The 15,206-nt window shown below is 43.9% G+C and overlaps 2 protein-coding genes across 8 annotated transcripts in view; one reads left to right on the plus strand and one right to left on the minus strand.

The window, feature by feature from the left end:
- NSMCE2 (NSE2 (MMS21) homolog, SMC5-SMC6 complex SUMO ligase) overlaps window positions 1-12,831 on the minus strand; it is a 215,696-nt gene extending 202,865 nt beyond the window's left edge. For 6 of the 7 annotated variants that reach the window (XR_013994796.1, XR_013994797.1, XM_081070979.1 and 3 more), the window contains exons 1-2: window positions 12,691-12,824; window positions 5,892-6,062 (exon numbers count right to left, since the gene is read on the minus strand). Coding sequence is in view for 5 of the 7 variants with exons in the window: in XM_081070979.1 (XP_080927105.1) it covers window positions 5,892-6,048 (157 nt within the window). In the remaining 2 variants the exon portion in view is untranslated. Of the gene's footprint in view, window positions 1-5,891; window positions 6,063-12,690 lie in introns of all 7 variants that reach the window. The other variant, XM_081070980.1, reaches the window with a different exon arrangement.
- Window positions 12,832-12,856: 25 nt separating this feature from the next.
- WASHC5 (WASH complex subunit 5) overlaps window positions 12,857-15,206 on the plus strand; it is a 56,144-nt gene continuing 53,794 nt past the window's right edge. The window contains exon 1 of the mRNA XM_081070294.1: window positions 12,857-13,040. The gene's annotated coding sequence lies outside the window, so the exon portion shown is untranslated. The remainder of the gene's footprint in view (window positions 13,041-15,206) is intronic.

The following is a 15,206-nucleotide window of genomic DNA, read 5'->3' on the forward strand; positions in this document are numbered from 1 at the left end:
GAAGTAACTGTCACCAAGTAAAAACTGTTAAATACCTAGGTGGCACTAAGTGAGAAAAAAAGGAATCGGTTTAAAGGGATGATTCTTAGCCAGAATATAAAAAATATGAAAGAAAAGACTTAATCAATTTATTCTATCACTTCTATCAGTCAGGACTATAATTGGCTGCATGAAAGAGAAAACCTGACAGCTATCAGTTCTATCAAAAAGAACTTATTTCTTCCTACCATTACGAGGCCAGAAATAGGCAGGCTAGGATTGGCACAATGGCTCCAAAAGGTCCCAGCTTTTTCCCTCCATGACCAGACTATGGTCTGCCTTTACAAACAGAAGAGGCTGAAGCCAAAGGAAGGCAATCTCTGGCTACAGAGCACGAGACTGTCCAAGGGATGCTGACAACTTCACGGGCAGAATAGACAAAAGCTGATGTTTCAGAAAAAACATGCCACCTCACTCTGGTATTAAGGGGAGGAGGAAGGAAGGGGCAGAAGAGGGGAGGGAGGAGGAGAGGAGATCAGATAATGTTACCCTTAACAAAATAACTAAAATTTTCTGAGCTAAATATTGCTAAATGTTATTTCAATGTTATCTGACAGCTGCAAATGTCATTAGACGAACACAATTATCAATAAAGTGTAAGAGTGAAGGGCAGAAACTACGAAGTAAGATCATTTATGCTCAAATCTCAACTCCTCCACTTACCAACTGTGACCTTAGGAGAATGTTCCTAACTTCGCTAAGCCTCAGTTTGCCGGTGGATACAGTGGGGATAACAACAGTCCCTATTCACAGGATTACTGTTAGGGCCAAATGAGATACCACCTGCAAGAAACACAGAGCCTACACATTTGAAGCGTGTAACCAATTCAGCTACGATTGTCTTTATCATTACGACTGTCGTCATCATCATCACCATACCTCGTGCACAGTTCAGCAAACACCCAAAGACCCGCCTGATCATAACTGACGTCTTTCTGCCCTGTGCCTCCAAGTCATAGGAAGAAGAGAAATATACAGAGAAAAATCAAGAAGCCTGCAACAAGGTTTCCTCATCTACTGGACCCTTGAGCTATTTAAAATGTGTCCTTTCCTTCCAAATGTCCCTCACAAATATTTAGCAAGAATCTGATACCGTGTTTCCCCGAAAATAAGACCTAGCCGGACAGCCAGCTTTCATGTGTCTTTTGGAGCAAAAATCAATATAAGACCCAGTCTTATTTTACTATAAGATAGGGTATAATATAATATAACATAATACCCGGTCTTATATAAGACCGGGTCTTACATAATATAAGACCAGGTCTTATATTATTTTTTGCTCCAAGATGCATTAGAGCTGATGGCCTGGCTAGGTCTTAATTTCAGGGAAACGGGAAACATCTTCAATCCTCAAGGGTATACATTTTCCATAGAATTGCAGAGCATTGAGCAAACTTTTGAAGTCCATCCAGGGACATGCCCTGGCAGAGGCTCAAGAAGAGAGAACACAACCCTGAGGGTCATTAACATTTTAGGGAAGGGCCAGTGCTCAAATTCGCAGAACTAAACTTACAGGGCTTACAAAAATTTAACCGCTTAAGGATGATGCTAATAACAGCAATTCCGGTGAATTAGGTCAGTACGTTCTGTTTAAGAAAGCAGAACAGTACATAATAAATTTTAAAATCTGAAAAATAAGCTCCAGTTATCTGAAAAATCTCCTAAGGTAACAAAGTTCACTTCCCAATCAGGTCAATTAAAGAAGCTATTACTAGATATCAACAAGTTTGAAGAAAAACTCATTAGACCTGGTGGCTGTAAGTCTAATTGCCCAGACACCACATGCTGTAACAGAACACAGGCAGGCGATCATTTCAAAAGTGCTAGAAAGTTGAATCGGGACAATCATCTGGCCTAGGAATATGCAACCAACAGGAAACAAAGCAGAACACATCCTCACCCCTTGAGTTCTTGGGAGCAAGAATCCCCTTCCCCAATAACTTAATAATATAGTGACAAGAGCACTGCAGTGCAAAGTGAGAAAATGATACCTAAGCGATCACTCCCACCCATCTTAACAAAGCTCATTCATCCTACTCTGTGATGAAGTTGGGCAACTCAAAGGGTCAACAGAAAGTGTGCTTAATCTTGGAAGGCTAAGAGGAAAAGGTACTATTTCTGCTCTGAAGATAGTTCATGAACTTTCCCTCGCGGTTTTCTGCACTTTAGGTTTTTCCCAATCCAGTCACTGTTGTCCAACTAAATAGTCAACTCAAATGCAAACGAAATGACTAAAATAACAGCTAACGTCTACTGAGCACTTGTTAAGTGTCAAGGACTGCTCTATGTCATTTACAGGCATTATCTCACTGAATCCCCACATAATGCCTTTTACAAATGAGAAATCTAAGCCAAACAGAGGTTCCAGAGCTTGTCCAAGGTCACAAAGGGGGTAAGTGATGGAGCTGGGATAAGAACGCGGGCATTGTGTATGCAAAGCCCTGCACTCTTGCATGATCCTCTCCTGTCTACATGAGACCGTGGGTGTAAGACACAAAGCACACAAAGTAAATCCTCCTCATCTCAACGACAATATACTCTCCACGTTGAACTTTCTTTTTCACCCGAGCTACTGAAATTATCGTATGGGCCCCTTGAGGTATCTCCTTCCTCCATCATGTTCTCTGGATCGCCATGAGGGTTCTCGCTCTACAACTGGATCTTACCGTGCTCCTCCTCTACTTTAAACCCTCCGGTGATGAAGTCCCAACTCCCTGGCCAAGCATCACCTTTCAGGCACTCAGTGTTCACTTAATGATCGAGTAACATCTACCTGTCTTACTCCCCAGGTAGGCTCTAAACAACATGGACAAAACCTTTATTAGTCTTTGCAGGTTTAGCTAATGTGTCTGATGAATAACTGATTTAGCTAAGCTCAAACCTAAAGCTGTTAGCAGACTTCCAAACTCATCCACCTTTGTTCCCCTCTCCACACACAGGCCCTTCTCCTTCTTCTAAGCTCTGACCCTTAAACGTACTAATTGCTGGGCTATTGTTTATGATAGCTACTGAATAAACACTATGCTGAGAGCACTGTGCATATATTATCTTATTTAATCCCAACAACCTTATGAAGTGGCCACTTTTATCCCTATTTCACAGGTGAGGTATTAAAAGTTCAGAGAAGTGACCTGACTTTGATCAAGTTACAGAACTAAGGATGCAGCTGGGACCGGAGCCCGTATCAGGCTGCTTGTAAGTCCTTACAATTGAGCGGTGATACTGGCTGTCTTCTACGAGTCTTTCATCTACCTTCAAATTTCCCAAAATACCAAGTGTTTTTCTCCTCTCTGGGTGCTTGGACAACACCTCAGTCTGGTGTGACATTAAAACTGCTCTCCGAACAAGGGCTTGATGAATTGTTCCAGCGGGGGTCACTATAGGCATTCTCTCTGCAGGGAATTTCTCATGTCATCTACTCCTGCTCACGGCATCCAACTGACCTTCATAATCAGTGGCTCTTGGGATGTGGTCCCTGAGAACCTTACATGAGGTCCACAGCGTCCAAACTATTTTCAGCATGATTGTAAGAGCTGCAACAGAGTATCTGCATGGCCCCCAAAGGTGAAAATATTTGCTATCTGATCCCTTATTAAAAAAAACTTTGCCGACTCTACTCTAGAGCCTGAACCTTTCAAAACACAATGCTTACATTTCTTTTTAAGTTACATAGAATAGGTTGTATTTTTGCACCAAAATACACTTTTTGGATTTTTTTAAAAGGAACTTGGTAGCGAAAACACTGTGAGTCCTTCAAAGCAAATCCTGAAAATAAACAGATACAATTCTCCAGAAGGTTTACGTTCCAGCTCTTCCCTCTCATGATTTAAGATTTTATTATGGCTTTTATCCAAGCTACTTACCAAAGCCAAATATCCAAAAATAGACTGCAAATCAGGCTGGGCAGGGGAAGGACTTTTAGAGCCTATCCACTAAAGATCATGTGTGACTTCTGCTGCCAGCCATGAATGAATAACTGGTATGGAATTAGCCCTACTGCCATGAATGATTAGGAAGCTGAACAGAAACATATGAAACAACTGCTTTCAGACAGTGGAACAACAGGCAGAGCAGAACTATGATTCCTGCAAAAAGGGAAACAAGTAAGCTAAGTCCAGTGAGTGCCCTCCTCCCTGCACCAGGGAGGAGGAAGCCAAGCAGAGCACAGACGTTTTGAAGGACCCCGGAGCCAGAGACTGGGGTCCAGGAAGCCTGAGGCAGCAGGGGTTTGAGAGACAGAGCCTTGGGAGGGAGCTACGTATGCAGAGACAGAGCCCGGGGAGGGAGCTACATATGCAGAGACAGAGCCCCAGGAGGGAGCTATGTATGCAGAGAACGAGCTCTAGGAACCCGCAAAGGGACCCCCTTGAGCCTGATGCTGAAACCTAAGCTGCTGAGGAACGTTGCTGGGAGCTGTGAGGTAAACCATTCCCAGAATTGAACAGGACCGGAAGACATTCAAGTTCCATCTAGCAGAGTAGAGCCCTCTCATAGAACCCTCTGGGCAATCAACAGAGACTCCAGAAAGGCCAAGCTTTGTAACAAGGCTAAATTAGCCCTAAAGTAAACCTACACTACACCCACTTAACAAAGTTTAACAAAAAGCCTGGAAAGGATCAGCCCAATCCATAAATTACTTAGCTGCCTGCCAAAACAAATGTCAAAACTCTTTAAAGTAAGATAACAAAATCCAAACACTCAACAACATAATGCACAGTATCCATGTCAAAAAGCAGGAACAGACAGAGATGACAGAATTAGCAGACAAGGACATTAAACAGTAATTATAACTCCACATACTCAAGAATATAGAGGAAATTGTGAACATAATAAAGAGAGAAATGGAAGATGGAAATAAGATTCTATTTATGTTTTCTAGAGCTAAAAAATCCAATACCTGAAATTAAAAATTTACTTAATAGACTTAACAGCAGATTAGATACTGCAGAAGATAAGAGTAATGAACTTGAAGACATAATAATAGAAACTATTCAAACTGAAGCCAGAGGGGAAAAAAATGGGAAGAAAATCAACTGAGCCGTACTGGCTTATGGGACATAATCAAGCAGTCTAACAAACACGTAATTGGAGTCCCAGAAGGAAAGGGAGGAGGAACAGAAAAAGTATTTGAAGAAACAGTAGCAGAAATTTTTCCAAATGTGAATAAAACTATAAGCCCACAAATCTATAAAGTACAAAAAACACCAGACAGAATAAACAAAGAAAATCACACCAAGGCCCATCATAATCATGTTGCTGAAAACCAATGATATCAAAAAGAAAACAAAAAAGATTATGTTGCTCCCATTTCCATGTAACATAACATAAATAACTCTAATCCAAAGAGAGCATATAATATCTTTCTAGATGTTCTGATCAAAAAATGTTGGTCAAGTTCATCAATGCTGAATTCGTCTTCCTTTGTAGAGGCCCTTCGGCAGTACCCCAAGCATAAACTTAGTCTTTCTAGAAGGTAATCAAGCACGAACAAAATATAGTTACATTACTGGAAAATCATTTATCAAGTGCATTTGTATACTGTAAAAGTCACAAATGTCACATACTTTTGTGTAAGCTCCTTGAGGTCAAGAACTTTCATGTTTTAGCCTACAAATTTCTAGTGCAATTTCTGGTGGCACCTAACTGTTTGAACCCACATGAATGAGCCAATCTCATTTCACCCTGAGTACATCATTATGCGGTGTATGGAATCCCTCAAGATGCCCAGAGGGATTAAATGATCGTCCCAAAGATACACAGAAGGTGAACAATACCTCGCATCCCTATATTAAGGCTACCACACCAGTTACTCAAAGTAAACACAAAAGAAATACATTTTAATTATTACTTACTCTGAGTTTCCACAAGATCCAAAGCAACACTAGAAGCTGTGTCCATTCCAGAGCTGATGCAGGACTGAAAGTTTTTTAAGGAGGAGAGAGCAGATTCTACACTGCTGAAGGATATAAAACCAGTTGAACCTGTGTTTGAACTGGAACGTCCTGGCATCTTGAAATTATTACCTAAGTTTTCAAACACAATAAAACAAAATTTATGAGTTAGAATAACTGCATAGGAAAATACAACTGCTATAAACATCCATATGAATGTATCCAAGCTCCCATAAGTGCCACACTATTATGTACATTCTCTATTCCTTGAAGGATACCCAAGCATTATGCCATCACCTGGGCCACCAAATATAGATTCACTCAACATATGGGGAAGGTAACGGTCTTCCCTTTTTAAAGGAGGGAGAATACTCTCTTCCAAAAGATTCCTTGATTCTCTGAAGAACTGAACAAGAGCACAGTTCTTACAAACTTAAAACATAAATGGGTTAGAAAAAGTACACTGCTTATTTGATGTATTTTTCTAAAACGCAAAAATAACAAAATAGTTTGAAAATCTGTAATTTTTAACTTCTCTGACATCTATGCATATTAAATTCTGAAAACTGAAAAAATATATCTATTCCTGACAGCTCCACTGGGTTCTAACAGATTTACAGACTTGGTGAGATCACATATTCTGTTTCAGTAAAAGCAGAATTTCTCTATAAACTCTTGTCTTTTGATAGTTCATCCACTATATCGGTTTCAATTATTACCTTCATGTTAAACACTCCCTAATCTATACCTTCAACCACCAACACTTGAAGCTTTGGAACACTTATGTAAAGCTACCTATATAAAGACATCTTTGCTTAATTCAGAAACCACCTGAAATTCAATCCACTGAAACCAACTAGGAAAATAGAGAGAAAATTCACACAGGCTTAGAGGGATGGGAAGGCTGTATGGCAGCAGGAAAAACAAGGCGTTTGCTTAAAGTCATCTAAACATAGCATGAATGCAGGCTCTGCTACTTCACTACTTACTGAGTGACCAGGGCAGTTTGCTTAAACTTCTCCGAATCTAAGTTTACCATCTTTAAAATGGGAAGGAATAACACAGTGTGGTCTAGCATACAGTATACTATTAATTAGCAATAGGACCTGGGGAACTATTATCTATTATCTATGGCATTTCCATCCTCTCCATTGCCACCACCTTTATCTCATAGCTGACCACAACAGTTTCTTCATTATTGGTCCTTTTAATTAGATTCATTCATTCATTCAACAATAGACATTGAGTGCCTTACTGTGTCAATCATTTAAAAAAGACACATTCAAAGACTCATTAAAAAAGACACAGGGTATAAAGGGAAGGGCAGAGAAGATGCCTACGCCACTGATTTCTATTTTTGAGGTGTTAGTCTACCACAGACAATATCCACAATATAACTCATCAATTTAAATCATTCAGTTAATAAATATTTAGTATATTTTGGGGCATAGGGTAGAGGGTTGTCGACCCCAAGAAAGAAGATAGCTACCAAGAAGAGTTCCTGACGGCTAACTGGGCTCAAATTTTAAAACAGAGCCTAGCAGTCATTTCCAAACTGGGGCCTCTCACACAAACCACACTTCAGGGAGAAGCGTGGGAGAAGCTTCCTGCCTCCCTGCACTGTGTTCCTGCCATCTGAGCCACCTTTATAAAAGGGTTCCTGGAATTGTATTTCAACCAATAGGACTGAGACTTTGCCCATCCAATCGGAGCCATGCAGCTACATCCTCACTAGCATTTTCACCATCCAAACGGAGAAGCTCCATTACCACCAATCAGGGCAGTGCTTTTGGGACCAAACTGTGAGCATGTGGAGCCCACATTTGCATGAAAATGGACCAATCAGGGACTGGGCAGCAGGGTCTTTTTCTCTATATAAGTCTGCTCCCCTCTGGCTCAGAGAGTGCAATATCCCTTTCCACCAAAGACTGAAGGCTGCGTTTCCCAGGCTGAAGCTGCAACACCCAGAGCAGAGCAGGACGGGTGAAGTGCACCAGACAGGATTGGACCGGACCGGGCCAGAGAGGCCTCATCCCAGGACCACTCACCCCAGGGCAGCCTCAGGGCCGTGCTATTTCATAACTGAGCTGTCACACTATTGAGTTGTTCCAGAGTCATGCTGTTCTCACAGCTGTGCTGGATCGCAATTGAGCTGGACGCACTAATAAAGCTTCCTTCTTCACTGCACTCCAAATTGGGGTTCCTTTTGGCACTGAAATGGCACTAACCACCATCAGCTGACAGGGTTTTAAGTGCAGGATAAAGAATTCAATTGGGTCAGGGTCAGTCAAATAGGATTTTTAGCTTTATTTTTTAAAACTTAACAATCAAGACCTGAAGCAAATAGGGCAAAATGTTACAGATGGTAAAATTCAAATGGTGGAACGAGGCTTCTTGTTATGTTCTTTTCTAGGACTTTCTGTGGTGTTAAAATTTTACACCAAACGAGAAAGAAAATATGACGATGAGTCACCAATGATGATTTTTGAACATTTGCGTTTGGATGAAAGAGTGTTTATTTCCAATCTCACTTTACCCTGTTTCCCCAAAACTAAAATCTAGCCAGGCAATCAGCTCTAATGCGTCTTTTGGAGCAAAAATTAATATAAGACTCGGTATTTATTACATTATAGTATAGTATAGTATAGTATAGTATTAAGACCCCATCTTATATTACAGTAAAATAAGACTGGGTCTTATATTAATTTTTGCTCCAAAAGACTCATTAGAGCTGATGGTCCGGCTAGGTTTTATCAGGGAAACACGGTATTACAAGAAACAAGTTGCAACAGATCACACAATATACATACATGCAATAAGATGGAAACATTTAAAATCAGAATCAAAAAACAGATTAAAGGGAAAACCAAGTACATGACATTAGAAAGCAATCATGCAGCGTTTAGTATTCTTTAGGATTCCACCCAGTATTATACTTGTTATGCTATGAGCGTCTTGACAATCAAATGAAAAGTGAGTTACAGGATTCTCTTTCTCCATAAAGCACACAGGAAATTCAGGAAAAATAAGGATGCCCCTGGCAATCAAAGCGGCATGGGTCATGATAATGAGATAACGTGAGTCATACTGAAAAATGAAAAACATCCTTAATAATATCCTTACAATAAATGCAATAGTAAGCTTCTCAGGACTGCTTCTAGATTATTCCTCAGGGTAAGCTAAAGACAGGACATTGTGGCAGATACCAGCTCAGTGCCCACCAAATCCATACCTCTTCAACCTGGTCATACAGCTTGACCAGTTTGCAGCCATCTTTGCAGGGAGGTGCGGCCATATGACTGAATTCAAGGTCATGAAACATGAGCCTCTTCCAGACCCAGTCCATAAAATCCACACATTTTTCCCATACTCTTTCTCATTTGACAGCTTGGAACAGGCAGGCAGTGACCATAGAAGCAATATACTGAAGATGGAGACTCACTGTATGGAAGGAGCTTTATCATTGCTTAGAGGAAAACTGCCCATCAATCAGGCTCCATGTGTGAAAGAAATAAACACTTCAATTGTGCATAGCCATTTAGATTTTGGGGTTTACCTATTATAATACCAACTGTTACTCAAAAAACACAATCTTGCAAGGATCACATGATAGGTATGGTTTGCATAATCATTTTTCTATGATAGTGTTTAAGAATCATTTTCATGATAGTGTTTAAGTCTAAATTATCTTGAACACTGCTGTCCAATGGAACTTTTAATCATGCAAAAAATGTTCTACAATCTACTGTCCAACATGGAAACCACAAGGCATAGGTAGTTAGTGGTTACCTGAAATGTGGACAGCATGACTGAGGAATTAAGTTTTTAATTTCATTTCGTTTTAATCGATTTAAACAGCCACATGTGCCTAGAGGTTGCTGCATTAAACACCACGGTTCCAGAGACACCATCATCAAAGCGTACTATATATAAACCAGAGTGGGTAAACAAGAGGGAGCAAAGCCACAGCATAAATGGCACATATTCTTGGAATATCAATTTTACTCACAGATAAACATGAAACATGTTCATATTAAAATAAACATGAGTTGCATTAAAAAGTAGAAGATGGAAGCAATATAGAGCAGGGGTTAAGCATGCATCTTGGGGAGCCAGACTACCTAAATTCAAAGCCTGATTTTCTACATAAGTAGCTGAATGACTTTAGGCAAATGATTTAACCTCTCAGCGCTTCACTTCCCCTTTCTGCAAAACTGGGATGACCCAGTGCCTACCTGATCCAGTGCCTACCTCAAGGATTACGGCCAGTACTGAATAATAAAACACTCAGAATAATCCCCAGCACATACATCTTTTAAAATGGGAGCAAATATTGCTATCGATTTTATCATTAAAATAAGATGCGCAACAATAGAGTAATGCTTAAGAGAATGGACAATGGACACAGATGTCTGAAAATTCCATCATGTCCATGCCACTGAAAATTGATTGCATGGGCTGGTTATGCCGCTTAACTTCTCTACCTGCAGTTTGCTGCCATGTGAAAAGCAGATCATCATATCTATTTCACAGTGTTATTAAGGATAAATTAAATGTTGTAGTTTTCTCAAACTTATCTGAGCTTAAGAATTAGTAGAAATACAAAAACTACAGATTATGGATACTATCTCAGATGTATTGCATCATAATCTCCAGTGGACACTCTGAGGAAACTATACTTTTATGAAGTCCGCCAGATGATTCTTAGGATCAAACAAGTATGGAGAATACTGAGAAAATTCATATACTGAGCCCCTAACACTCAATGTAATGGTGTCTGAAGATAAGGCCTTGGGGAGATAATTAGGTTTAGGTGAAGTCACGAGGGTAAAGCCCTCATGATGGGATTCGTGTCTTTATTAGAAGAGGAAGAGACGACAGAGTGTGTGTTCTCTTTCCCCTCACCCTCACTACCATGTAAGGACACTGCAAGTAGGGGGGAAGGTGGCCGTCTGCAAGCCTGAAAGAGAGCCCTCCCCAGTGTCCAACCATGCCAGCACTCTGTCTCCAAACACTGTAAGTAATAATTTTCTGTTGTTTAAGCCACCAGTCTATGTTATTTTTTCAAACAGCAGCTGGAGCTAAGACACAATGCATACAAGTATTAATATAATCCAGGAAAATTGGGAAGTGTCTAACACATGATAACTATCCTTACTACGTGAATGCAAAGTCACTCCAGTGAAGCTGTACACTTCCAGAAAGCCAGGGAAAACCGCCTTCTGTAATTCTGGAGTATTTCAGGGGAAAATATTCAGATTGGGAAGCAAAGAAAATGGACAGGGCGGAAAGATGGAGTAGACACCCTTTTCCCTATTCCTCCCATGAAGTACAGCTAAGTACGGAAGTCACAGGACAACTCCTCAAACAAAGAACTTCCCGGCCCCAAACGCCAGTCGCCTAGTAGTTGAGACACACCGGTTTAAACCAACCTCCTCTTCGAGCCTTCCTAGGTCACAATGATCTTTGTGTTCTCTGTACCTATGGTCTCCAAGAAAATTTAAAACATGATTACGCATTTCCTGCGTTTTCCCCTAGCACGTTATCTGGCCTCCCGACAGGCCTTGTCTCAGGCAATTTGGGCTGCTGGTAACAAAATACCATGGACTGTGTCGCTCATAAACAACAGACATTTATTGGCCACAGTTCTGGAGGCTGCGAAGTCCAAGATCAAGGCACGAGCATGGTGATGTTCTGGTGAAGGCCCCCTTCCTGGCTCTCAGCCAGCACCCTCCACCAAGGGCAAGGGGCCTCTCTGGAGCCTCTGTATAAAGGCCCGCACCCCATCCATGAGAGCTGCACCCGCCTCACCTGAGCACCTCCCAAAGGCCCCACCTCCTAACAACAACACGCCACCCGCAGTGGACGGAGGCAGGGGGCGGCCCAAACCTTCAGACCCCATCCGCTCTGCCGCGTCCTCTGCTGGCAGAACCAGTTATCAGCTCCTGCACAAGTACTTGTCTGCTGCTCCGTCCTCTGGCCTTTCGCACGGTGCAGAGGTAGGCGCAGAGCAGACCACGGACACGGGGTGCTGCCCCTTTCCGGCCGGGGAGCCTCTACAGGTTTAGCCAGAGCGGCATCTCCTTTGTCACGATGCAAAGATGCATCTTTCTTTTTGAAGCCTCCTCGTGTCTATGCAGGCAAGTGTTTGGTCTCTCCCTCATGTTGCATCTCTCTCTCTCTCACACACACACACACACACCTTCTATTATAAAACACAATCAACCTCAGCACCACCATCTGCCCACAAGTCCGCCATGCCTGCCCCCCGGGAGCGGCTGGCATCTTCCGCAGCATATAAAACAGCTCCTCCCACGAAACGGGCGATCCCTGAAGACGTGCCGCGGGTAACCACAGCCACCACCCTCTCCGGGTCCCCGACAGAGCCCCCCACTGGTGCCCGGCGCCCCGGTCCCACTCCCTCCCCTCCTCCCCACCACTGACCCGAGGAAAAGGGAACCCGAGGCCCCGAGGGTGGATGGCAACGCCCCGCCCCAGGCCCTGCTTGTAAAGGCAGCGCCGCGCTCGTTTACGTAGATCAGGAGTCTGTGACCTCGTCCCCCTCCACTGAGGGCTGCAGGACGGAAAGACCGGGTCTCGGAGAGGGAAGTGAAGTGTCCCTCATCGCCGAGGCGTCAGAAAAAGACCCAGGACCATATCCCAGGTGGACAAGCCCCAGCTCAGGAGACCCGCGGAGAGCCCGAGAGGGAGGCGACACGTCCCGCCACTGCCCCGTCACCGTCTCCCGCGCCTGCCTTACCTGGGTGCCCGACCCGGCGCCGTCGGGCTGCACCCCGAGTCCCGCACCCAGAGCCCAGCTCTTCCCTCAACTCCCTTCCCCTGAAGCTGACACGGAGAGCGCGCGCGCGGGCTCAGACGTCATCAGCCGTCGCCGGCGAGAGGTCACATGACGCCCCGCCCTGCTCGCCGCCCCTTCGGTCACGTGACTGCCAGGGCGGCCCGGCCGTAGCCGGGGTCCTAGCCCGCTGAGGATCCGCGGCTGCGGGTTAGAAGGGGGACCCTTGCGGAGGGGCAAAGTGGGGGCCCTAGCGCCCACTCCGCGCGCGTCGTCGGCCCCGCGCGTGCGCCCTGGTGCGGCCCAGATAACAGGTGAGTGGAGTCAGTGCTGTCTACCCCTTTTCACACGGCCCCCTGCCCCTCCCCCGCCCCCTAGGGTGGGCCGCGCTGGCCGAGGGGACACCGGTGGCATGGGGTGGGGCGGGGTGCAGGAGCCCGGCGTGGAGGACTCAGGGGTTTTCCAGGGCAGGGGCTGCAGTCCAGGCTCTTCATCTCCACTTAGATGGAAATAATTTTCCACGCCGCTTGGGCGCTTTAGGAAGTGATGCTCAGCTGCTTGGCCCGCCTCTGGTCCTCCCAAGTGTCCGGGAGCAATGTGTTGTGCACGTCGCTATTCCCCCATTTACTCTCGAGAAAACTGAATGGTTAGTGAGCGCTTTTGCAACCTGACGGGCTCAGGTTTGAATTCTAGTTCTGCCATGGGCTGTGAGTTTGGGCAAGTCGTTGCCGGTCTCTGCTCCTTAATCCCCTCACCTGTGACGTGCTGGTGCCAAAGACCTTTGCATTTCGCGAATCTGTTCCGAGGAGCCTGTTTTGCCCCTGCTCTTACACAGAAAAAACAAAATCAAAACCTTACAGAGCCCATAATGGAATGGGGTCTCCTGATTTCCTAGGGCATAGAGCTCTAGGGCGTAGAGCTTAGGCACCTCTAAGCTTAGGCACCTTAGAGACGGTGCCTAAGCTAGAAGTCACAGTCTTTTTGCAATCTAATTTTGGAAGTGATACCTTCCGTGTCTGGCATCTTCTGGACTATAGAAGGGAGTCTATAAGTCACACTCAAGGGAAGGGTCCTGTAGGGACGGAGTCCCAGAGAGCAGTTTCCAGGCTCTTGACCTTACGTGGAAAGGTGCTGGCTTGAGTAGTAGAGGGCCGTCAGGTGTGACTAGTTGGCCATCAGCTGTAACCAGTTAGCCATTAGTCATTAATATAACTGCCGTGGCTACGCTAGCAAGCGTGGATTGCGGCTAGTCAATGCGGTTAGCAAGTGGATTGTGGATTGCGGATCGTGTTGATCCTAATTCCTGTGTCTCGCCCGGCTGCCAGCAAGACTGGGGTGTAGGAAGAACCCCTGTTGGGGTACTGGCAGATGTTTCCTTTTGTGTCTCGACCAGCCACCAGCGAGAATGTAGTGGTATGACTCGCCTATCTGTGGCTCCATTGTTATTCCTTTTTGGCCTCACCATATCCTGCGTTCTTGTGCCGGAAGCGGGAGCTGAGACCCTGCATGCCAGGTCCTACACGGGGCATGAATAAAGAGGTGGATGTCACTGGGGATCATCTAGGAGGCTGCTGGCCACACTTACATACCCTACTGCTCACTCCCTCGCTTCCTTCTGATCCCTGCTCAAATATCACCTTATCAGGGAGACTTTCACAAACCACTCTACTTAAAACAGCACACGCTCCGTCCATTTATCATGCCTTTTCTTCATAGCAATTATTACAGCCTGACACATAACATACTTTTTTGTTCATCTCATTCCTACTCCCAATAGTATGTAGGCCTCATGAGAGCAAAAACTTAGTTTTGTTCACTACATTATCCTCAGGTCTTAAAACAGTGCTTGGCATATAGTAGGCACGGTTTAAATATTTGTTGAAGGAATGAATCTGTATCAGTAGGAATACTCTGACCTGCCACTAATCCAAAACCCAATTAACAGTCAATATACTGTAAACAGTTCAAATTCATTTAACGAGGATTAAAATGAATCAAGGAACCAACAAATCAGTAATATCAACAAGAATTTAGATTCTGTCTTTCCACCCACAATCCTCAGGTTCATGGCTTTTTCTCTTAAGCTTGTCACTTCATGGTCTCAAGGTGACTACTGTGGCTTTGGGCATCAAATGTTCATTGGACCAGATTCAAAGGCAAGAATAAGGGGGATAGCCAGGGCAGAGAGAGAGGAATTTCTTTTCAAATACCTCTCCTTGTAGCAGGAGAAAAAAACATTTCCTGGAAGTACTACAGACTTCCTCATATCTCATTGGTCAAAGCTGAGTCACATGTCTAACCTAGCTTCAGGGAGGTGGGAAAGTAAAAGTGCAAATGTTGGGAAAGACACAGTTGTTCATGAAGTTGAAAAATAATTCAGGCTTCCATGCAGCTGACAAATGATGACCTAGCTAAATTAACAATGAGAGGAGAGAAATGCAACAAAGGTTATGACACAAATTAACACTTCAAGAGATAAT

This window comes from Rhinolophus hipposideros (genome assembly GCF_964194185.1).
Source record: "Rhinolophus hipposideros genome assembly, chromosome: 13".
Classification (NCBI taxonomy): domain Eukaryota; kingdom Metazoa; phylum Chordata; class Mammalia; order Chiroptera; family Rhinolophidae; genus Rhinolophus; species Rhinolophus hipposideros.